Below are 26,282 nucleotides of genomic sequence, written 5' to 3' on the forward strand. Positions count from 1 at the left end.
CCCACTAGTAATCCAAGCCTCCATCAGTGATGTAACTATCCACAGGGTCTACGTTGACACGGGAAGTTTGGCGGATATCATCTATGAGCACTATTTCAGACTTCTCCCAGACCGCCAAAGACAACCTACGGCCTACGACGGGGAGGCTGGTCGGATTCACCGGCCATAGCCTATAGCCGCTAGGCACAATTCACCTTCCTTTGACCATAACTAGCCACGATAGGCAGCGAAAGAAAACTGTCCTGATTGATTTTGTGGTCATCCGACATTCGGCGGAGCACAACATCATTCTGGGGAGAATAGCTCTCTTAAAGCTAGGGGCGGTCCCATCAACCATGCATGGGGTCATGAAGTTTGACACTCCAATGGGTGCAACTACAGTACTGGCCACTCCACCTAAAGAGTTGCAATGCTTCAAAGTCATGAAACCAACAGAGATAAATAAAGAGGCCAAGAGGCCAAGACATAACCCTGCGAAAGGAAAGGAAGTGATCAATGAGAGACACCCTGACCAACTAGTTAGTATTGGACGCAATCTCCCAAGTCACGTAAGAAGAGCGATGGTCGATTTGCTCAAGCGGTATAAGCACGTGTTTGCATGGACCCATACGGACATGGTGGGGGTAGAAAGGAAAATCATTGAGCACGAACTCGTAATTAAACCACGAGCAAAGGAGGTTAAGCAGAATAAAAGGGTCCAAGGTGGGGACCGTAATAAGGCAATCAACGCAGAGGTGGCCAAATTAGCAGAAGCTGGAATAGTAAGGGAAACAATATTCCCAACATGGATAGCCAATCCAGTTATGGTCCACAAGCAAGATGGGTCATGGCGCATGTGCATAGACTTTTCCGACTTAAACAAAGTATGCCCTAAATACTATTACCCCCTCCCGAAAATTGACCAGAAGGTGGAGTCATTGCAAGGATTTAAGCTAAAGTGTTTTTTAGATGCATATAAAGGGTACCATCAGATCTTGATGAGCAAAGAAGACGAGGAAAAAACGACTTTTTACACGAATCATGGCACTTTCTGTTACACCAAGATGCCTTTCGGTCTAAAGAATACAGGGGCTACGTATCAGCGCCTGGCCGACTCAATCTTCGCCAAACAAATTGGGAGAAACATTGAGGTGTACGTAGACGACATGGTTATCAAGAGTTCACACGAAGACAAAATGTTGCAAGACATCGAGGAGACCTTTCAAACCCTAAAGAGGGTGAAGATGAAGCTGAACCCATCCAAATGCACGTTTGGGGTGGAAGAAGGGCAGTTCTTGGGGTATTATGTCACCAGGCAGGGTATCCAGCCCGGCCCGACCAAGGTGGACGAGTTCATCGAAACGCCAGCCCCATGCACCCTCAGAGACGCGCAGGGCCTAAATGGGAAGCTTACAGCTCTGAGCAGGTTCATCTCGAAATCAGCTGACAAGGCCATGCCGTTGTTCCACACGCTGAAAGGTTGCATCGAGAAGAGCAACTTCTAGTGGATGAACGAAGCAGAAGTAGCGATCCAGAAAATCAAGGAAGCATTACACAAGTTACCCATGCTGGCCAGTCCCGTCCCGGGAGAGACGTTGCAAATGTATCTTTCGACCTCAAACGTAGCGATATCCTCAGTATTGACTGTAGAAGGGAAGGAGAACAGAGACCGGTGTACCTTATAAGCAGGGCACTACAAGGGCCAGAACTCAACTACCCCACCCTGGAAAAGTTAGTCTTGGCACTCATCTACGCGGCATGGCGACTGAGGTGATATTTTCAAGTACATAAGATCGAGGTGCTAACAAACTGCCCCATCAAACAAATACTGCTTAAGCCAGAGACGTCGGGCCGGTTGGCGAAATGGGCAATTGAATTGGGAGAACATGACATAAGTTACCGCCCAAGGAAAAGTATTAAGGGACAAGCGTTGGCCGATTTCCTGCTAGAAATTCCAGACGAGGGGGCTCGGTTAAGGAAAAAGTGTGGGCAGTTGAAGGAGCCCCGGCCGACAGTAATTCGTGGACACTATATACGAACGGAGCATCCAGTAGGGAAGGCTCAGGAGAGGGGCTAATCCTGACCAACCCAGAAGGGGAAGAAGTGACTTACGCCCTCCATTTTGATTTTCATGCGTTAAACAACGAAGCAGAGTACGAAGCTCTGCTTGCAGGATTGCGCCTAGCCAAGCAAATGGGTGCGAAGGCTGTAATGGACCTGACCGACTCAAGGCTAGCAGCGAACCAGGTCAATGGAAGTTTCGAGGTGAGAGATCAGAGAATGGGAAGGTATGTGAAGATGATGAAACAACTGGTCAAACTGTTCAGGCAGTTCACAATCAAACAGATACCTAGAAGCGAAAATAAGAGGGCGGATGCCTTAAGCAAATTGGCATCTACGTGCTTCGACCACCTATCGAAGAAAGTCTTGGTAGAGGTACTTCGAGAAAGAAGTATAGACGAGCAGCAGGTGAATGCCCTAACGACCACCGGGCCCACGTGGATGGCACCATTCGGGGAATACCTACAAAGGGGGTGTTATTGGACGATCACGGCGAGGCCAGGAAGATACGTATAAAAGCGCCCTCATACGCATTGATAAATGGAGAATTATATAGGAAAGGGTTCACAACGCCATGGATGAAGTCTATAGACCAAGCCAAAGGGAGAGAAATGCTACAGGAAGCACACGCAGGCCTGGTGGGTGCACACAAGGGAGCACGGGCCTTAACAAGCAAAGTACTGCAAATGGGTGTATACTGGCCCATAATACAGCAAGATGCGTTAGAGATGGCCAGGAAATGTGGGGAATTCCAGTCTTACGCCCTAGTCCAAGCAAACCCCCCGGTACCATTGCACAACATATCTAGCCCGTGGCCGTTTTATCAACGGGGCATAGACATAGTGGGCCCATTCCCGGAAGCACCAGGGAGGCTGAAATACATGGTGGTGGTTGTAGATTATTTCACAAAATGGATCGAAGCAGAGCCGTTAGCGTGCATATCAGGGATACACATGATAAAGTTTGTATGGAAGAATATTATGACAAGGTTTGGGATGCCTAAAGTGCTCGTCAGCGACAACGGCCTACAGTTTGCTGAGAACCCATTCAGGGAGTGGTGCGCCACCAAAGGGATAGATCAACGGTTCACATCAGTAGCACACCCACAAGCGAACGGACAGACGGAGGTGTCTAATCGAACTATCGTGAATGGGATCAAGAAGAGGTTGGCCAAGGAAAAAGGGAACTGGGCGGAGGAGATACTGACAGTGCTATGGTCATACAGGACCACACCGCGAACGAGCACGCAAGAGACCCCGTTTAGCTTGACATATGGGATGGAGGCTATGCTTCCTATGGAGATAATGGTGGGTACACTAAGGGTGGCTAGCATGGATGAAGAAAGCAACGTAGAATACCTGAGGATAAACCTGGATATCCTATAAGAAAAGCGCGAAAAATCAGAAATGCGCCAAGCTGCATACAAGCATGCAATAGAAAGGTACTATAACCAAAGGGTAAAAGAGAAAGCATTCAGAGTAGGGGAGTATGTTCTAAGGAAAAATGAAGAAAGTCGAGCCCAACCCCAAGGAAAATTGGGTCCAACATGGGAAGGCCCTTACAGAGTCACAGAAGCAAATCGGAATGGTGCATATGTTTTGGAAACGATGGAAAGAAGGCAGATTCCAAGAACGTGGAACGCCAGAAACTTGAAGAAGTATTTCTTTTGAAAATAAAGAGATGTAACCCTAGTCGATCGATGTGTTGCTTAGTGTAGCACATCCTGAGTACTTAGTGTACATAAGTCCATGCTTAGTGACACGAGTCTCATACTTAGTGTATTTAAAGTCTGCGGTCAATGTAATGGGATGATCCAAATGCTAATCTTTAATACTTAGTGTACTAATTCTTAATGATTGAAAATTTGCATGTAAAGCTCGATCGTTGGGTACTAAGAGCACCCAATACCGATACTTAGTGCGTCGACAATAACATGGGCGAAGCAAAACGCCTAGCGCATCAGAGCGCTGTGTTTTTTTTTTACAAAAAAAAGAGAGCAAAAACAAAACAACAAACAAAGCAAGCAACAAACAAGTAATGCTTAGAGGACATGGTTACATACCTAAGATAGTAAATATTTTTTAAAAGTTCATGCATTATATACAAACCAAAGGCATCATATGGCCACCAAAAGGAATATGAAAGACGGAAACCAAAAACAAGCAAAGAAAATTTTCACGCCCCAGGAGGGCTAGCACATGATGTCGGAGCATCCTCAACAACATCATTCCCATCACCTGCAACTTCACTTCCCACAACAGCCACTTCACTTTCGTTACCATCACCAACATTCGCTCCAACACTACGATCACCAACATCCCCACCACCAGCACCGACAAAAGTATTTTGAACAGACTCAACCCCGGCCACAAAAGCAGCATGTCAGATGAGACTTATTGAATTAGTAAAGTTTGGATGCTCAATCAATTTATCAACAATGTGAACAAAACCAACGTGCACCAGCCAATCCAAGTCCCAACGAGAAGCGTCCACATCCGATTGCAGCGAAGAAATAAGCTTATCGCAATCAGCGGCATCACGCTCAAGACTTTCCACCTGGATCATCAAACCTTCATTCACTTGAGTAAGGGAGTCGATCTTAACCTCCAAAGCGGCCCTAGTTTCGTCAAGGACGGTCTTCTCAGAAGCCAGCAATTCGCACTTTTGCTCAGACAAATGGAGGTCCTTGCCAAGCTCGCCAAGGCGACGCTCCAAACCTGTCACGCGTGACTCGCATGTGGCATGTATGGCATCCATTTCGCCAAGGGCATGGACACGTCGGGAACCTGCGACAAGGTAAAACGTGGCCTGTGCGGCAGCATAAGCCATGTTATGAGCAAGGGCAGGATTACTCATAGCCTCCATATCGCCAACTGCAGCTGGAGGAAAAGCATGGCGGGAAAATTCCAAGGCATTGACACGTACAGAGAGTCGGGAATCATTGCGGAGATCCCAGGAAGGAACGAAAACAGAAGACCCAGTAGAACTGTCTCCAGAAACACCACTTAAAGAAACTGGAACTTGACCAGGGCCGCTAGAACCTTTAACCGGGGAGAACTTCGAGGGAACAAATGGAACACCTGGAACAGGAATATAGGAGAAGGTTGAAGCAATGGGCTGTTCAGTCACCCTGTCGATCCCTTCGGACTGTTTCACGTCGTCATTAGGGATCACAACCACACCGGTTGGTGTGGAAGTCATAGAACTCAACAGACGAGAGAAGCTGCGCCTGGTCTGAATTCTCTTGGTAGTAGTAGGTGTAACGCCCGTAGATCCGGGCTAGTCAATTTAGAGACGTTAAGCATCAAAAATGACTTTTTGATAGAATATTATTTAGAACGAACAATCATAACTAAGTTTTATTATATGTTACAAGGATTTCGTACATATAAAGAACGTTGAAATCCGAGTTATAACGAAGAAGTTATGACCTGTCGAAGTTTTGCGACAGAACCGACACGACACAACACGACGTAAATAGTGAATTTACGTTAGAGTGATATTTGGCCTTAGCAATCTAAATGAAAGTCGTAGAATACATTAAACCGAGAGCGTGCATGAAAAGAACTCCCAAATCTGACTTCGTATGAGGAAGTTATGATTTTTCAAAGTTTCGAATTAGTAGTGTACAACCCGAAGTTCGAATATGAGATCGAGCGATATTTAGCCAAAACTTTCTAAATGAGAATTGAATATCTCATCTATAGTATTCCAACGATAAAAAGACAGACGAAAACGGAGTTCAGATGAAGGAGTTATGAATTTCGAATGGAGTTATGAATTTCGAATGGAGTTTTCCTGTCCGGGCCTACTAAAAATAATATATTAATAATATATTAAAATTAAAGTCAAAATTAGCCGACGAAGTCTAAATGAAAGTTGCAGATCTTGTTTTTACCTACGCGTGGATATAAAGAACGTCGAAAATGGAGTTCGTATGCGAAAGTTATGAATTTCTAAAGTTCGGGGCGCGAAACCCCAAAACTGTCAGAACTCACGAGGTGAACATATGTAGTTCACGAGGTGAGCATTACTGGCTCATGAGGTGAATAGATGATGGACGTCTTTCAGGTCAAGTGGCCATGACGAACGTAATGATGTATCGAGCTCACGAGGTGAGCATATGTAGCTCACGAGGTGAATATTAGAAACTCACGAGGTGAACCCAGAAAATTCACCCTATAAATAGAAATCGAGGGTCAGCCGATTTTGGTTGCTCCTTCTCATCTCTCTTACTCCTGATACTCTCTCTAATCCCTATTTTAACCCCCCAAAGCCCCGATATCATCCCGAGACCCGAAGCAAGTCCCGAAGCCCGAAGATCCCTAGAAGAAAAGAGCTTCCAAGCCGAAGCTCTGCCTGCGAGAAGCCCGGTGTGTGAAGATCTTCCATATCTACCGAAGAATACTACTTTTACAAGCCGTAGTGTTGTCCGATCATCTTCTGATCAAGTGAGTGTATAGTTCCTTTCATAACACGATTTCAATACAAGTATTATTTGAATGTATTAAGTATATGTTTTGTGTGAGTGTGTAGTCACTTTCTTCTAACACATAAATATGAAGTATTTGTTATGAAATACGTGTTATGTGTTTATATATTGTTGTTTATTTGAGATGAGTGTGGAATGGATGTTTTATATAGGTTTTAAATGAGTTAAACTGTATATGTATTTTATATCTACAATTAAGTTGGGTAGAACATGGGTAGACGAAATAGTTAGTGTGTGATGAAGGATGAGACTAAAGATAAACCTCGGTAGCTATGGATTTAGTACTGTAAAGATAAACATCGGTACCTATAGATTTAGTACTATATAGATGAACCTTGGTGGTTATGGATTTAGTACCCGATGAATGAACCATAGCAGCTATGGAATTAGTGCCAGATAAAGAACCATGGCAGCTATTGTCTTAGTGCCAAATAAAGAACCCCGACAGCTATTGTCTTAGTGCCAAATAAAGAATCCTCGCAGCTATTGTCTTAGTGCCAAATAAAGAACCCTGGCAGCTATTGTCTTAGTGCCAAATAAAGAACCCTGGCAGCTATTGTCTTAGTGCGGAATAAAGAATCCTGACAGCTATTGTCTTAGTGCCAAATAAAGAACCCTGGCAGCTATTGTCTTAGTGCCAAATAAAGAATCCTGGCAGCTATTGTCTTAGTTCCAAATAAAGAACCCTGGCAGCTATTGTCTTACTGCCAAATAAAGAACCCTGGTAGCTATTGTCTTAGTGCCAAATAAAGAATCCTGGCAGCTATTGTCTTAGTGCCAAATAAAGAACCCTGGTAGCTATTGTCTTAGTGCCTAATAAAGAATCCGGGCAGCTATTGTTTTAGTGCCTAATACAGAGTGAACGAATAGATGATTATTAGGGTAGACCCTTAAGAGCAAGGAAGATAATGGGGATGGGTAATTGGGTTGATTGTTTGATGATTAAATATAATAATTATATTATTGTGGGTTGAAAACCCTATATACTCACCAGGCTCCCAAGCCTGACCCACTCAGTTTTCTTTGCATTACAGGTAATGGCACAAGAGTATAAGTTGGTGGACTTGACAAGAGATTTTGGATTATAGATCAGTAGTTATAAATAATTGTTGTAAGGTCTATTTTATATTGTTTATGCTTTTGGTCTGTATTAGAACATGACATCCCGAGATTTTGTTATTTAATGAAAATACATTTCTTTAAAGAAATGATTTGATAAATTCTTATCATATTTTGTTTTGGGAACACATTCCGCAACTGTTTTCTTTAAAAGATTACTTCTGATTTTTAAAACAAAGCATAAACAAATCGGTCTTTTCTGGCCGTGAAATTGGGGATGTCATAGTAGGCGTGCTGGTAACCGGCTCACCCGTGGCTAAGACAGCTTTTCTCTTCGCATGCATCCACTGGACATTAGTGATAATCCCTTCTTTGTTGTCTTCGCTACCTTCCGTGGAGGAGGAGCGAGTGCTACCCAGGGGCATGACAACAAAGATGGGACGAGCGTGTAAAGGATTCTCCTCCGATGCTGACGAGCCTGTAGGGGAGATGGAAGGGGAAGCAGTTAAGGCAAATTGATCCATCCGGCGAGGTGGAGGAAGCCGATCAACTAGATCCACCTTGCGATACTCCAACTTGCCCCGATAACGCTTCCGTAACATCACATCCATGGACAGGGAAGATTCAACACCTAAGGATGTCAGAACAAGGAATATCAATCATATAGAAGTAATAAAGGGAAGAAGGAAAAAAGAGGGGTGCAACACTGACCGTCAACGACGGATAAAAACACCGCCATTTTGCCACGATGCCTCCAAGAAGGGCTTATCCCCACACCAGAAAGCAGAGCCTCAGAGTAATCTTCAGGGGATACTTGTACACTCTTCAGGTAATCAGCGACACCTTGGTTGTGAGGGAAGAGTTTGGGGATGGTATCGGCAAAAGCATTCGCACGGTACCGACCGCTTCCGACCAACTCCTGGTTCACCCACAACCATTTATCCTGCCAGTTTTTAGTGGTCCGCCCGTCGGGAACCAGTGCATGCCCCCCCTCGTCGGACCGAAAAGGTGGACTTGTCTCCAGTGACGCAGAATCGGAAGAAAAACTTGAAAACGAAGTAGCCCGGAAGATACCCGTTGGCTCTGCAGATCATTTCAAATGCAACCACTTTGTTGACTGCATTGGGAGTCAGCATTTGAAGACTGCAACCGTCTTTCTGGAAGACCTCTTCTTGAAAATCTGTCAGAGGAAAATGGATGCCAGCATCTAGGGTTTTCAAATAAACCCCAATCTTGTCAGAGGGAGGGGATGAGATACTGGAGCTGGGTGAAGGAAACTCTACACCTTCCAGGGAAGATATGCCATATGTGATCTCTAGTTGACGATACTCAGTGGAGGAAGGGAGGATAATGGTAAGATTTGCCATGAGAAAGAAAGAAAGAAGAAGATAAACCCAAAAAGAGGAAGACGAAGAGAGAAGGAAGAAAAGATAAAGAGAAACCATGTAAATGCCCCTATAAAGAAGTGATGAAGAGGCGGGACATTTAAATGGCTGACACAATGACGTAATTGCCAGTCACCATGTGAAGTCACGTCGCCATTAAAGACGGAACGACAAGTAAAGAAAAACCAACACGCGTAAGCTAGCTATGTCCAAAACGTCGTAACTAGCGCTGCAATGCTACACCTACTGGACTGGGGGACTTCATGACGTGCCTAGGGTAACACGGCAGAATCGCGTCTAGCCCAGGAGTTGGGCACGCCAACCAGGCTCAGCCCAACAGGCTTAGCGCCCGCTGGCGCTCCTGGGAGCGGAATTCACAGGCGGAAGGCTCGCGTCCACCAAGGGACGCTCCCAGCTCCAAGACAAAAGATATGGTCAGGGGGCAAACCGAAGAATCAGGCCATTACCGTCAGAGCCAATGAGAGCGCCCTAACGGTTGAAGGCGCATGACCCTCCAATCAGCGCCCCTGATCTTGTCTCCCCAAAAAGCGATATTGTATGGTACAGATCAGGCAAAGGCGCTAGGTATAAAAGGATACGCTCTCAGACCCACGAGGTAAGCTCTCTTCACTCTCTAAAGAGCATATACCCATAAACCCTAAATACCCTCTAAATTGACCGTCGGAGCGTTCTTCTGGGAGCTCCTCCCGGAAAGCGGCTGACGACTTTCCTTATTTGTGATCTTGCAGAGGCAGCCGAGGATCCAAGTGAACACCATCAACCGAGCCAATTCAAGGTCACATTAGTTACCAAGGAGCTAGTAATTGATTTCATTTTATTCAAGTATGTCGTTACCATTGTTTCGGTAAACACTAAGAAGATTGTTGTTATTCCGACCCTAGTGGTTATACCAAATTGAGTCCGACTACGACAAGTATGTTACGTGGTTCTGAGAACCAAGTTCGATGTAGCACCTGACTTAAGTCGGAAGAATTAATCAAAGCGATTAGTAGAGGTATCACGGCGATTGCTTGTAGCTAGAAATGCTACATTTTAAGATGTGATTAGAACATGAAGGAAGGTATAATCTGTTCTGGAATTTGACTCTAAAAGACATGAGTCCAAGCAATGCATCATACGATGAGAGGTCATTAGAACATTACCCATCGGTCTATTATGATAATCGAAGGAAGAAACTTATCTCAAGTTTGATAAAGAAGGAGTCTCCACTAAATATCGAGATCGTGACATGAAGATCATGATTGGAAGTCTAACATGAGATAAAGAGCGGGTCCAAGAGCAAGCACCGCCTACAGCTAGGAAGTCTTAGAGTTAGATACTCGTTCGAAGAAACATCAAAGTTACGGTTATTACTTACGATGAAGAGATAACGTATGGATTCATCATGTGAGCCCTGTTTCATTGATGATTTCGGGACGTAATCATCCTAAGGGGGAGATAATTGTAACGCCCGTAGATCCGGGCTAGTCAATTTAGAGATAATAGGGGCCGAAAATGAATTTTTGATAAAAGATTATTTAGAATAAATAATCTTAAACAAGTTGTAGAATATGTCTAAAGGTTTCTGTACATATAAAAAACGCTGAAATCCAAGTTATAACGAATAAGTTATGGCACGTCGAAGTTTTTCGGCAAAACCGGCACGACATCGGGAGACGTAAATAGTGAATTTATGATGGAGGACTTTTTAGCCTTAGAAATCTAACAAAAGTTGTAGTATATGTTAAACCGAGAACATACAAAAAAAAGAACGCCCAAATCTGACTTCGTATGAGGAAGTTATGAATTTTCTAAGATTTGGTATAGCAGTGCACGACCCGAAACTCAAATTTTAGTTCGAGCGGTTTTTGGCCTACGCGACCTAAATGAGAGTTGAATATCTCATTAATAGGAACTCAACGGTAAAAAGACAGACGAATACGGAGTCCGTATGTAGAAGTTATCAATTTTACACGGACATTTAACAATATAATCTCCTCGTACTGTTAAATTTAAAATAGGTTGATAATTAGCCCCAAAACCCCTCGAAACCCCCCGAAATGCCTAGGGAACCTCCCTAGCATGAGGCGGAAGCCCCAGAGTTCCCGACGACTCCAAGAAAAAGAGTCTTTCGGCTCGGGAACGCTGCTCCATCGGAGCCCGGTTTTTAGAAACCCCCGCTGTAAGTGAGCTACGCCTAACCTATCTTTAGTATAACTTATGTTTTAATATAGTAGTGTTATTAGGACCTTATAATAAGTATTTGGGCTATTATTATGAGTTATATAAGTGTCGTTATAATATCTTTTTAACCACTCACGGTACGGGGAATCTGGTTTAAAGGGCCGCATAGGGTTGTTGGATTTCATAAGTGCTATATGCCAAAATGGTCCTGCCCTCCGGTGTTTTATGTCTGGCCCCTGTCTGTATATAGTGGTTGAGAAATATTGTTTCGTGATTATATAACAATAATAATAGCAAGAGTATTAATTAGTTAGTCTCAGTGAATATTAAACTAAACTCTAGTGGTAATGATACTGGGTTTTGTCAAAGGAAAATTGTCTTTAGTGTAATAAAGCGTTGTTCGAGTGCCGAGTCACCACTTTTTCAAGTTAGTTCATGGTCCCTTTCATCTTACACATAGATATGAAGTATTTTATATAAAATACATGCTATGTATGCATATTATATGTATATTTGCTATCTATGCTGGATGAATGATTTTATACAAGTTTTATATGATTTAAACTGTATATATATATATATATATATATATATATATATATATTTATATCTACATAATATGTTGGGTAAAACATGGGTAGATGAAATATGAGTTGGATGATGAGTTGAGAGGTGATATAGACCATGAGATAAGGATGAGATGTGGAAGATGTGAGAAGCCTTGTTCCCAAATGTTGGCCGCGTCATCTAGAAGAGTATGGATGACAACCACGGACTATTCTAGACAGTCCAGTGGAACACTAGCAGGCTCGCAACCTGTAGGTGTTGTGAACGATGTGTTCGCCGATGTACTCTAAAAACCCATTGACATGTATTGCGAATGGACTCTCGAAAATGAAACTGTCAATAAGCGAAATAACCTTAGCAGCTGTGCCCGAAGGACAATACCGGCAGCTGCGCCTCATAGAAAATGTCATAATTCTGGCAGCTGCGCCTAAGTGATAGAACTAGCAGCTGTGCTTGACAGCTGTGTCACTGACAACGATGGACTTTGTACCTATTCCTTAGCGGTATTTTCTATCCGTGAATATGGGGATGTCACAGGTGTGGCAAGGAGGGACATTATGCGAAGGATTGTCACCAACCCGCCTCAGTTCCGAGTATGAGGTTATGTTATCACCGTGATCAGGTTGGCCACTTGAAGGCCAACTATCCATTACTTGCCACCAAGTCGGTGCAGGCTCCCGCACTAGCTACACTGAGGATTATGGACGAGAGGCTAGGTAGAGCAGAGCCCCCAAAGGCTCAAGGACGCGCCTTCCAACTTACGGCAGAGGAGGCCAGGGCAGCACCAAATGTGGTTGCTGGTATGTTTCTATCCCTTATCTTACTGATTATATATGTTTTATGCTTATCTGTTTATACATGTGATTAGGTACGTTTTTAGTGAACTCCTTACCTGCATTAGTTTTATTTGACTCGGGGGTGAGTCGGTCTTTTGTATCTCAGATGTTTAGTATGGAGTTCAATATGCCAGTAGGAGAACTAGAGTGTCCGTTGCGAGTCTCTATCGCTAACGAACACGGAGTTTCCACTTATTTGGTCTACTAGAGATGTGAGTTATAGATCTTCGGGGTATCTTTTCCGATCGACTTGATTCCGATCCCTATGGGGGGGTGTGTGATTGTGGGGATGAACTGACTTAGTCGATTCAGTGCCATGATCGACTGCGAGGGTTAGCGGGTAGTGGTTCGAACCCCAAGTGGGGGATAGTTGATTGTATATGGTGAGGGTACCAGAGTGGGATCAGGGTTTTGTTTAGCCGCCAGGGCTAGACAGTATATTCAGCACAAGTGTGCGAGTTATCTAACGTATGTGGTGAATACGCGAGTCAGAGATACGATTTCAGTTGCAGAGTTTCTAGTGGCCAGGGAGTTTGTGGACGTGTTCCTGGAGGAGTTACCAGGGATACCTCTGGATAGACAAGTCGAGTTTCAGTTCGACCTGGTGCCAGGTGCCGCCCTTATCACCAAGGCGCCGTACCGATTGGCGCTACCAGAGATGCAGGAGCTGTCATCACAGCTGCTGGAACTGTTGGGAAAGCAGTTTATTCGTCCGAGCAGTTCCCTATGGGGAGCATCGATCCTCTTCATCAGGAAGAAGGATGGTTTACACTGGATGTGCATTGATTACTAGGAGTTGAACAAGCTGACGGTGAAAAACCATTATCCACTCCCAAGGATAGATGATCTCTTTGATCAGTTGTTGGGAGCATCTTGCTTTTCCAAGATAAACCTGAGGTCTGGATACCATCAGGTCAGGGTTAGGGAAGAGGACGTGGAGAAGACCGCATTTCAAACTCGTTATGGACACTATGAGTTCGTGGTGATGCCGTTTGGGCTCACCAATGCCCGGATAGTATTCATGGACTTGATGAATTGGGTTTGTAGACCGATGCTCGATCACTCGGCCATCGTGTTTATAGACGATATCTTGGTGTATTCCAAGACCCGAGAGCAGCATGAGGATCACCTTCGGGAGTTATTGGGAGTTCTGAGGTAGGAACGTCTTTATGCCAAGTTCTCAAAGTGTGAGTTTTGGTTACGAGCGGTTCAGTTCCTCAGACACCTCATTAACCAGGAGGGGATTTTGGTCGATCAGGACAAAATCGAGGCGGTTATGCAGTAGGAGGTTCTGAAATATCCTTCGGATATCAGGAGTTTTTTTGGGATTGGCAGGGTAATACTGGAGATTCACACAGGATTTCTCCAAGATTGAGTACCCCCCCCCCCCCCACTCACCTGACGAGGAAGGGGGTGGATTTCTGGTGGGGCCCCGAGCAGTAGAGGGTATTTGAGACCCTTCGACAACGACTATGCGAGGCTCCAGTCTTGACTCTCCTGGAGGGAGTTGAGGATTTTGTAGTGTTCTGTGATGCATCCATCACGGGATTGGGGGATGTCCTCAAGTAGAGAGGACGGGTGATAGCCTACACATCGTGGCAGCTGAAGCCGCATGAGACGAGATACCATACTCATGATATGGATTGGGAGCGATGGTATTCACTCTCAATATTTGGAGACATCGCCTCTATGGGGTCCGTTGTACCATATATCACAAGAGCCCGAGACACATCATGGATCAGCCAAATCTGAATATGAGACAGCACAGGTGGCTAAATGCAGTCAAGGACTACGACTGTGAGATCCTTTACCACCCAGGTAAAGCGAATGTGGTGCAAGAAGCTCTGAGTCGCAAGTCAGCTGGGTCTTCCATACCAATGACATGTATGAGGATATCGGTGGATTCTCCACTCATGAATTTGATTAGAGATGCTCAGGCTGAGGGTATACGACCAGAGAACTAGAAACTAGAGAGGATTATGGGTGAGAGCACCCGATTTGTGTAGGATAGTCGGGGATTGTTGACCCGATGCGGCCTGGTATGGGTTCCGATGACTGGTGGGTTCAGGCAGAAGGTCATGGAGGAGGCTCATAAGTCTCATTTCTCTATTCACCCGAGAGCCACTAAGATGTACCGGGATTTGAGTTTGAGCTACTAGTGGTCGTGCATGAAGCGAGAAATCGCTTGGTACGTCGAGAGGTGCTTGACCTGCAGGATGGTCAAAGCCGAGCATCAGAGGTTGCATGGCAAGTTGCAACCTCTAGAGATTCTCATGTGGAAATGGGAATAGATCATGATGGACTTCATTACCAAGTTGCCAAGGATGGCGAAGGGATTTGATGTTATATGGGTCATCGTGGATCGGTTGACCAAGAGTGCCCATTTCCTGGTCATACGGGAGAGTTCGTCGGACGAGAAGCTGGCCGACATGTATGTCCACGAGATCGTTGCTCGCCACAGAGTTCCAGTCTCCATTGTTTCCGATCGAGATGTTAGATTCACCTCCCGCTTCTGGCAGAAGTTCCACGAGGAGTTGGGCACGAGGTTGCATTTTAGCACAACATATCAGCCGTAGACCGACGGCCAGAGCGAGCGGACTATACAGACCCTCGAGGACATGTTGAGGGATTGTGTCATCGACTTCGGTAGGATATGGGATTCCCACATGCCCCTTACAGAGTTCGCATACAACAACAACTATGATTCCAGTATTGGTGCCCCAACTTTTGAGCTGTTGTACGAGCGGAGATGCCGCACCCCGGTCTGTTGGGGTGAGGTTGGTCACAGAGTGATGGGGCGGACAGAGTTAATTTTACAAACTACTGAGAAGATTCAGCAGATTAGACAGCGTTTGCAGACTGCACATAGTAGACAGAAGAGCTACGCTGACCAACGCTGATCAGAGTTAGAGTTCCAGGTTGGCGAAACGATACTCCTGAACGTCTTGCCATGGAAGGGTGTGATTCGCTTAAGGAAGAGGGGGAAATTGGGCCCCCGATACATTGGGCCATTCAGATCATTGCCAGTGTTGGCAAGGTTGCTTACAGACTAGATCTTCTTGAGGAGCTCAGTCAGATCCACAACACTTTTCACATTTCGCAATTGCGAAAATGCATCCTGGACGAGTAGGTAGTACTATCATTGGATGACATTCAGGTCGATGAGCGCCTGAATTATGTGGAGATGCTCGTGGCCATTTTGGAGAGGAAGATGAAGGTTATACGGATCAAGGAGATACCTTTGGTAAAGGTACAATAAGAGAACCGAAGAGGGTCTGACTGGACATGGGAGCCGGAGGCTGAGATGCAGGAGCACTATCCGGAGATGTTCACCGTAGCAGACTTCGAGGACGAAGTCTAGTTCAATTGGAAGAGAATTGTAACGCCCCGACTCTCAGGTATTAATTTTACAGCTTTATTTTTCATATTGAAAGGTCTACTCGATGAGTTGGATGCCCTGACTCATCGAGTAGGAATGTTTTTAGCCACGTGTTTAAGTGACGAACTCGACGGGTCGAGGGACACGACTCGATGAGTTAGAGGTGAAGGATGAAACCCTAATTTCCGGGGTTTTGCACCCTATTTAAATGATCCGCTGCCCCCTTAGCCTCTCCTTACATCCCCTTGTGAGTCCAGAAACCCTAATTCGTGTGTGCACTCCATTCTTGTGTGATTTTCAAGCTTGGAAGGTGATTTTCAAGAAGAAGACTTGAAGTATAAGAGGAGTAGTGTAAGAGGAGCTAGTGGATCTGACTCTTCTGCTTATTGGCATCAGTTTGAAGGTAACAAGTCGTTACCTTGACCTTACCTCTTTCTAGATCTCTTTATGTTTAAGATTAGGGCTTTTCTAGTATATATCTTAACCATGTTCGAGTGTGAGCTTGGATCTGAAATTGCAACTTCAGATTTGAGCTTATCTTGGTCTCTATAGCTATAAAGTCTCCAGCTTTAGCAAGTATGAACCTTCCTTTTTGAGTTAAACCCCATTATAAGCTTGGATTTGACATTTTAAGCCTTTAGAGCCTTGCATGCACGTAAAGTTTGCAACTTTACGTGATAAACATGCCTTGGGAAGCTTGATATGAAGTATGGAGCTTTGGAGTGGCTTAAAAAGCATCTGAATGGAGAAAGGACTGAAGGGACTCGACGAGTTGCAAGTCCAACTCGATGAGTCCGATGAAGATTGTCGTGCAAAGATTTCTGCATGGACTCAGTGAGTCAGTAGGATGACTCGGCGAGTCAATTAGGGTTTTCCTGACATTTGGACATGCACGAACTCGACGAGTTTCAGGGAAACTCGAAGAGTCAACTGGGGATTTCACGACTTCTCGACTTCAGGAAGGACTCGACGAGTCGGTGAACTGCACTCGACGAGTCCGGTCAACATGGACTGTTGACCTTGACCATTGACTTGGACTTTGACCAAGGGTTGACTAGTTGAGATGAGGGTCGGGCGGGGCATGCTAGACTCATACTGAGGACTCGGGAGCATTCCAGATACGCGCTTAGGGCCGGGTAGGGCATACCAGACTCGTACTGTAGGCTCAGGAGCATTCCAGATACGAGTTGGGGGGGCATACCAGACTCATACTGTGGGCTTGTAGGCAATCCAGATGTGAGCTGTGGGCCCAAAAGGCAATCCAGACTCACACTGTGGGCCCAGGGGTAATCCAGTCTGTAAAGTTGTGGACCCAATACATGATGTTATTTGTATATGTTTTATTTGCAATGTATCAGTATTTTAGGGGAACTCAATAAGCTTTAGGCTTACAATTTCAGTTTTTGTTTCAGGTACAAATGATCGTGAGAAGGCAAATGCGTGATCGTACAGCTCCTCATATTTATGATTTTGTTTCCGGGATACTATGATATTATACTATTTTGAAAACAAGTTTTATAATATTTAATGGTTTTGAAATGTTTTTAAAAATTTAAATTTGACATGATTTTTATGGGTGTTACAAAAATCTCATAGTTTGTATGCGATTCTTATTTATGGAACCTTTTACGTATGGTCCAAAAACTCCTCTTTACATATATCACCAAATTAAAGTTTCATACATTTTATTAAACAAACTCTAAATGTTTATCTAAACGTTCCTATTAAACATGTTACAAAACAAATATGGGATAAATTACAACATTACACATAAAAATTCACATACTTAAAACTGATGTTTCACTTATAATTTTTCTCTTTATTGAAGTATGCACTTAGAACATATTTTACATGAAAAGTATATGCAATGTTTTTTTGTATCGTATCAAATCATACTATATTATATTTTCCTATTTTATATACATATAAATGCTAAAATATATAACACATTTATCTTCAACAATGAAAATGAACCATTCATTTTCACATCCTATTAATGTCACTTTCCCTAACAAATAGACCATGAAAACCATACGGCACACGTCGGGGTAGCTTCACAGTAGCAACGATCTCAAGCGTCGGTGTCTTGGCATCCATCGCCAAGAACCTCGACTCACCGGTGTTTTCATCATGAACATAGGAAATTATGTACCCATCATCCTCGTCAGCATTAGGGTTATCAGGTTCCCTAGCCACAAAGAATGGCTCACCGCCATAACATCCAGGCCCAAACATTCGACTACCCACTATGCATTCTCGTCTATCAACTTCTGCCAATGACACATCTAGCTTGACAACCCCTGAGATCTTTGGCATCGGGTCTCCAACTCCACAATACACATACCTGAAGTAGTTGTTAAAATAATGCTTTAAGACATTATAGTTGATTTTATAAGTTCTATGTTTGTGAATACGAACACTTATAATCATTAGAGTGTCCATAATACAATGAATTTTATAAAGCCTAATTCAACTTTTCATACAACTTCACAATTTTTTTCATTGAACTCTATAAAAATAATGAAACATTAAAAAAAACAATTTATTTGTTAATCACAATATATTAGTGAAATTTCAATTTTCACATCTAATAATGTAATGACCATTGAATCCTTTTCATTTAATGCGGAAGTAACATTTTACTATGATTGAACTTAATTTATTATGTCAACTAGATACTTCATCTTTTTCAACTATTCTAAAAAAATTTGTATTGTTGATGCTTGTATATTCGATTTTATCTTTCACAAAAAGTAAATATACTTATTAAAAATAAATAAACTGAAAATATTTCATTTTGTACGATTTCAGTTCTGATATTTTTCATATACTATTTTTTTTTTTAATATAAATATGAAATAAACTAATTTAAAAATAATTTACTCCTGACGATTTAAAAAAAAAAAATACAAAAATATCATTTATTTTCAAAAACCCAACAACATTATCTTTATGTATTTCAGCATCATGTCAGTATCTTCATGTATTTCATCATCATGTCATTGATATTTGATGCTCACGTTTGTGGTCTATAAATGAGTAAAATATGAAGCCGATATGAGTTATACATGAAAATCGAAATAGAAATATGTTTAACTAAAAGATTTATCAAAAATAGGTTAATAAAATTGATTTGTTGGACATTAATATCTATTTTCATAAACTTAAAATAACGCTTTAAGGCATTATATTTTATTTTATAAGTTCTATGTTTGTAAAAATGAAAACTTATAATCATTAGGTGCCCATAATACAATGAATTATATAAAATGTAATGGATTATTATATTATCATTCAACTTTTCAAACAACTTCACAGTTTTTTCATTTAACTCCACAAAAGTTAAATGAAACATTAAGAAAAAAACAATTTATTTATTAATCACAATATATTATTTAAAATTGAGAAAATGACAAAAATAGCCATTTACACTAATGAGATTACAAAAATAGCCAAAAAAAAATCAAAATTACAAAATTAGCCTACGATTTCGCAGATGAAGATGCCCCATCTGCGAAATGAGCATCTCATCTGCGAATGTACAAGCACCTAAAGCACAACTGTGCTTTAGGTGCTTGTACATTCGCAGGTGCTTTTAAATTTTTTTTTTAATTTTTTTCTGTATATATAGGGGTAATTTCGCAGATGGAATAGGTCCATCTGCGATTTACTCTCATTCTATCTGCGAAATTGTGGTTTTTTTTTGTATTTTTTTTAGTTTGACTATGAAATGAATTGGTTTGACTACCATACTAAATGTCCCTCGTTTACAAGGATCGTTTGTTGTTTTTTTAAATAACATGCTGTAACTGTTAACAAAAATCTGCAAACTATATTTTATAATATAAAGGCTTCATTCATTGTTATAATCAACAAACTTAACTAAAATATGATTTCGTAGTCAAACCAATTCATTTCATAGTCAAACTAAAAAAAAAATACAAAAAGAACCACAATTTCGCAGATAGAATGAGAGTAAATCGCAGATGGACCTATTCCATCTGCGAAATTAACCCTATATATACAGAAAAAAATTAAAAGCACCTGCGAATGTACAAGCACCTAAAGCACAGCTGTGCTTTAGGTGCTTGTACATTCGCAGATGAGATGCTCATTTCGCAGATGGGGCATCTCCATCTGCGAAATCGTAGGCTATTTTTGTAATTTTGATTTTTTTTTGGCTATTTTTGTAATGCAATTAGTGTAAATGGCTATTTTTGTCATTTTCTCTTTAAAATTTCATTTTTCACATCGAATACCGTAATGATAGTTGAATTCCTTATTCATTTAACGAGTAACATTTTACTATGATTGAATTTAATTCATTATGTCAACTAGACAATTCACATAGGGGTTTGCAAAAAACTGCACAAACCGCCCACACCGCACCACATAAGGCGGTTTTTGACTTTCACAGTGCGGTTTGCGGTTTATAGTTTTTATAAACCGCAACATACGGTGCGGTTTGCAGTTTTTAGTTATAAACTGCGGTTCAAAAGGCACTGCACCACATGATATATATATATATATATATATATATATATATATATATATATATATATATATATAGGTGTTCGGCAAAAAGATGTGAAGTAAGAATAAGATAATAGTAAAATTTTAAAAATCTTAAAAGTAAATCAATGTAGAGATTGAAATTTAAGAACATTATAATGAATATATCAAACAAAACTATGTATTATGGTGAATTTAGGTACCTAAGCTTATATATATCTTTAAGAGTTTCTTTTATATATATATATATATATATATATATATATATATATATATATATATATATATATATATATATATAGTGAAATTTTAAAAAATCTTAAAAGTAAATCAAGATAGAGATTGATGTTTAAAAACATTATAATGAATATATCAAACAAAACTACGTATTATGGTGAATTTAGGTAACTAAGCTTATATATATATATCAAGTAGGGGTGCAAACGAGCCGAGCCGAGCCAGAGCCTGACCAGGCTCGGCTCGGACTCGTTTAAGTTATATGAGGCTCGAGCTCGAGCTCGGCTCGATTCGAGCTTTCTTTTACTGAGCTCGGCTCGAGCTCGTAAAGAGTTATACAAGCTCGGCTTGGGCTCGGGCTCGACTCGTTTTTATCAGGCGTGCCTAAATAAGCTTAAGCTCGGCTCGAGCTCGTTAAAAAGCTCGTTTACTAATACCCGAAATTCATAATTCCCCTAATATGTTTTTATTTTAATATATATATATATAAATAGTAATAAATAATATTATATAAAGGCTCGTTTAGGCTCGCGAGCCTAATCAAGCTTTGTGACATAGGCTTGAGCTCGAGCTCGTTTAATAAACAAGCCTAATATTAAGCTCGAGCTCGGCTCGGGCTCGTTTAAAATCGGTTTCGAGTCGAGCTTTTAACGATCCGATCTCGAGTAGCTCGCGAGTAGCTTGGCTCGTTTGCACCCCTAAGTCCAAGAGTTGTATAAAACACACATATGTAAACAATAAATATGTTTGGAAATTAAAACATATTGCCTTAATGTCTTAGATAATTACATCGAAACTTAGACCATAAGGCATATGCTATGCTTATATTCCATCCAATTAGGCAAAAATCTAAATGGCTATTTGATCGATTACTGTTTTTTTGGATGACTTCTTGTTTTAGACAACTTCTAGTTATGTTCAAACTGTTATTTTGTTTGTTTTTTTACTATTGATGGTTGATGTTAGTTGTTATAGAATTATCAATCGATTTTTTGATCGATTGATGTTGTTTTAGACAACATTTGTAGCTACTTTTTACTAGTAGAAATAATTTATATTTAAGATCTTAAGAAAAATAAGTAGACTAGTTAAGACCTAGTCTAATGCATAAAACTTTTTTTTTTGTTAATAATCAACTGACATCAAAACTGGCTGCACCGTACCGAATAACACCACACCACATTATGCGGTTTAAATCTTTTGTGGTGCGGTTTGCGGTTTCCAAAAATCCTAAATTGCAATTGCGGTGCGGTTTGCAATTTTGACTTTAAACCTTTCTAAACCGCACCGCACACAACTCCAACTTCACTGTTTTCAACTATTCTAATAAAATATGTATGGTTGATGCTTGTATATTCGATTTTATATTTCACGAAAAGTAAATATACTCGTTAAAAATAAATACAGTGAAAATATTTCATTTTATACGGTATCATCCGTATACCATTTTTTCAAATATAAATATGAAATAAAGTAATTTGAAAATAATTTACTCCTAACGATTTATTTTAAAATACAAAAATATCATTAATTTTCAGAAAACCCAATAACATTATATTTATTATCTTTATGTATTTCAACATCATGTCAGTATCTTTATGTATTTCATCATCATGTCATTGATGTGTGATGCTCACGTTTGTGGTCTATAAATGAGTAAATATGAGGTATACATGAAAATCTAAGTAGCAATATGTTTGACCAAAAGATTTAAGAATTTTGTAATAATAATCTTAAAAACATATATTAAGAATTAGAAAATATTAATTATAAAGAATATTATGATAATTAAATATGATTTTTCATAATTAAAACATCTTATGTATTTTTTATTTAAGTATTCTCAAAATCATATTTAATTATTTAATTATGATAACAAGTAATATTACTTATATTTAATAAAGCACATGTTAAAAAATGACAGATTTATCAAAAATAGGTTAATAAATTTGATACGTTGATGTTGAACATTTATATCTATTTTCATAAACTTAGAAACAAACCTGTTTTTCAACCCAACAAAACCCGGATTGATGACACCAAAGTCTAGATTCCGGGTTGAAAGCGGGTGCCTTGACACCATTCCGGTTTTCAGATTGATCCTCACTTTCTCCACCGAGGCATGGATCAAATCCATCCTCTCCAAAGTATGCTCCACTGATAAGATGTTCGGCGCCACCATCACCACCGTATCACCGTCGTCCTCCTCCCATGCATTGATAGCATGTATGATATTAAACCCCAGAACCTCGAACCACTTCATCTCCGACTCGTCCTTGGCGTACCTAGGGATCACCCCAAGCCTTGGCACCTTCCCGGGGTCAGTACTCACTGGGGACCCGCCGCCGATCATCTCCATCGGGCTCATTCCGATCTGGATCTCGGGAAAAATGGCGTAGTTTTTAGTGAGGGCGAAATCGTGGAGAAACGAAGGATTTGTCATTGAGAAGATCGGGACATCGGCTTGTTTTTCTCCGTTTTCGTTGAATCGGAAAAATGTTAGGAAAGGTGGCATTGGGCCATAGCGAAAAGCAAAAGCTTCTTTAGTCACTGGATCGACTTTTGGGTGAGCAGTCATGCTCATGAAAAGCTTTCCATCAAAGTCATGGCGTCCGAGTGTGATTATGTCACCATTTGGCGCAAGTTTTAGGGCATAAGGGAGATCAGACTCGCCTAACGCATAAAGCTTATTCCCAAAAAACGCCAAGCTGGTGTTCGCCGAACCAATACCTTTCGTCGGATCAAACTGTCCGGCGAAAAACCGGCCTGCTGTAACAGCCATCCGAGCTGCAGACGCAGCAATTCCATTAAACCCTGAAAACACATTTGGGATAATGGGGAATCCGGCGTCTTTCTCTATGTTATACTTGTAGGTCTTCACGAATCGACTACACAAAGTGGCTTTTCCTTTGGAGATACGAATGGCGTGAAGCATTCCGTCGCCGTCGAATAAATGGTAGGGACCGCGTGGTAGATACTGCGGATTAGGGCCATTACGAAAGTAGGCTCCATCAAGGCAACTCGGAAGTGTACCCTGAATGACTTCACAATCAGTAGGAGGGAGTTCGTCCACCGGAGAGAAATTATCCGACAGTACATGTCTCGGATCAACCGAAACCCTACTCGGCGGATCTATGAACTTGTTTATGATGTCGTCAAATGCATTGAAGATCGTCGCTGGTAGTGATTGATCTGCCACCGGTTTTTTCTCGATATTCACCGATGGAGGTGTGGGTCGTTCTTGGTTATTAGACCTTTTGGTGGTGGACCTGGTTGTGACGGTTTGTGGTTTCTCCTCGATTCTGACGGAAAAGACACGAAAAGTAGACGGCCGCGGCGGTGGTGGTGGCGGCGATGGATGAGAGGCGGTGGAATTTGGTGGTGAAAATGTTGGAAGGAAAGACGAGGAAAGAGAATCCATTGTGTGGTCTGATTACTCAATGCCTTGATTGCCTTCCACATATCTGAGTGAGGATCCATGCTTTTTATAAACATACTGAAAAAGACCAATCATTTTACCGTGTTTAGATATTATTCTTCAATAATTTCTTATATCCATACGAAATACAACAAATAGCATTTTCTCATCGATATTGTTTTTATTACATGATATTTATTCTAAATAGTTGTGAAAAATATGACTGACATGTGTAAAAAAATCCACAGTTACTTGAGCTGTATTCCAAAACTTGCATCTATAAAGATAATACCGTTATCTTGTTTTTATTACAACTTAAAATAAAAATACGTAGTAATACTTTTTTTGGGATTTTATAGGTTTTCTTTCTTTGATGATATATAAACAAGAAAGAATTAATATTTTCCTTAATAAATTGATTTATCCACATGATATACAACACATTATAGTTATTGTACAAGTATGTAAAATATGCATTTTCAAATGGATGAATAATTTATTAAGTAAAAATATCACTTACAAATACACCTTTCGTTTTAGGACAGACTTTAGCATTGCATCAATAGTAAAAATAGAACAAACATTACCATTGCATCTAATAATGAAAATTATTATATTTGTTTTAGAGAAATTATAAAGTAGAATGAAATATCAGGGCCGGTCCTGAAAAATGAAATATTCTTAAAGGCCCAGGACGAACAAGAAAAAAATGGCCCTTATCTTTATTATAATTTTATATTTTTAAATAAAAATATATAATAAAAAAAATTGGGCCCTGTACAGCTGCTCACTTTGCCCCCCCTCTAAGCACCCCATGTGAAATATATAACACCACAACTTTTGTACATGTAAACGGTTTGTGGAGCATGATCTTTTAAATTTAGCATATTGTAGGACTAAAAATGGCTTAGGACTTAATCGTGTAATGATCTTTTAAGTGGGTAATTAAAAATATACCATTAGGTTTTTTTTACCATATATTAGCAATTATGCCCAAGAGTGCAAGTTAGGGTTCTTTTTTCTCCAACACAATCCAATCAAAACAAACTCAAAGTTTGTTGTTTAAAGCAGAAGAATTAAGTATTTTTTTTCTACCATCGATGTTCACTACATAGGAGTATTTATGTTAAGAAAATGGATTTTTTGGATCATATAATATTTATTCGACAAAAATACAAAACAAACACAAAAACATAAGCAATATTACAAATCATCGTGATCTAGCTATTGGATCTATGTTCATAAAATTCAAGCAACAAAAACAAAGTTATAAAGGGTTTGTATGTTTAACCTTTATGGGATGATCAAAAGCCAAATACAAGAAGTAGAATCTTTATATCATAGTTGCCTCCCAATGAAGCAATCTAAGGAAGAAAATAAAGCCTTAATCTTTTTTTATCTAAACAATGATATAAATTTGTCTCGATCTGACATATATCACAAATGACATATTTTTAGTTTCAAAATTTGTGTTTTTATATGTCATTATAAAATACGTTTTCATATTGTTATAAATTATATTTTTAGAATTTCAAACTATTAAAATATAAAAGTTTTACAAACCTTCGTATCCACATGAATTTAAAATTGTATGTCATTTTCATTGAATCTCAATACTCTAAGTATCATCTGATTTCAGAACTAATTACACCATTGTATAAATCACCGAATTCAACGATAATTTGTTTATAATCTATCTTAATACGAAATATCATCAAAATACATAATTCCACAAAGTTTTTATTTATTCGTATAAAATACTAAGCGACTTACATAAAATAATAGAAGAATCTCATGTCATTTGTCACGAATAAATATTCAACTTCCATATTATCGATCCAAAAGTATGTTGTTATTTTTTTATTTAATATTTTTCAAGGTTTTTATTTTACGGGGTGGCATGTCACCATAACTCATTAACAATAACCATAATATACTTTATCTTTATAATTTTTCAAGATTATTAGTATCATTTTCTATCATAAACTTTTATTATTTAATACACGATATAAATTTGAATATATGGTTGATGGCGATTAAATTCTCTCTCTCTCTCTCTCTCTCTCTCTCTCTCTCTCTATATATATATATATATATATATATATATATATATATATATATATATATATATATATATATATATATATTTGTCTTAACCATACATATTATAACA

General features: G+C 40.3%; 1 protein-coding gene across 1 annotated transcript; it reads right to left on the reverse strand.

Moving 5' to 3' along the window:
- Nucleotides 1-17,740: 17,740 nt before the first annotated feature.
- On the reverse strand, nucleotides 17,741-24,171 carry LOC111900015 (probable carotenoid cleavage dioxygenase 4, chloroplastic). The gene is made up of 2 exons (XM_023895898.3): nucleotides 22,695-24,171; nucleotides 17,741-18,286 (listed from the first exon to the last, which is right to left on the reverse strand). Exons 1-2 carry the CDS (start codon nucleotides 24,110-24,112, stop codon nucleotides 17,926-17,928), a joined length of 1,779 nt encoding a protein of 592 aa, XP_023751666.1. The 5' UTR covers nucleotides 24,113-24,171; the 3' UTR covers nucleotides 17,741-17,925.
- Between the last annotated feature and the right edge of the window lie 2,111 nt (nucleotides 24,172-26,282).

The sequence above is a fragment of the Lactuca sativa genome, chromosome 6, assembly GCF_002870075.4.
Source record: "Lactuca sativa cultivar Salinas chromosome 6, Lsat_Salinas_v11, whole genome shotgun sequence".
In the NCBI taxonomy this organism is placed as follows: Eukaryota; Viridiplantae; Streptophyta; class Magnoliopsida; order Asterales; family Asteraceae; genus Lactuca; species Lactuca sativa.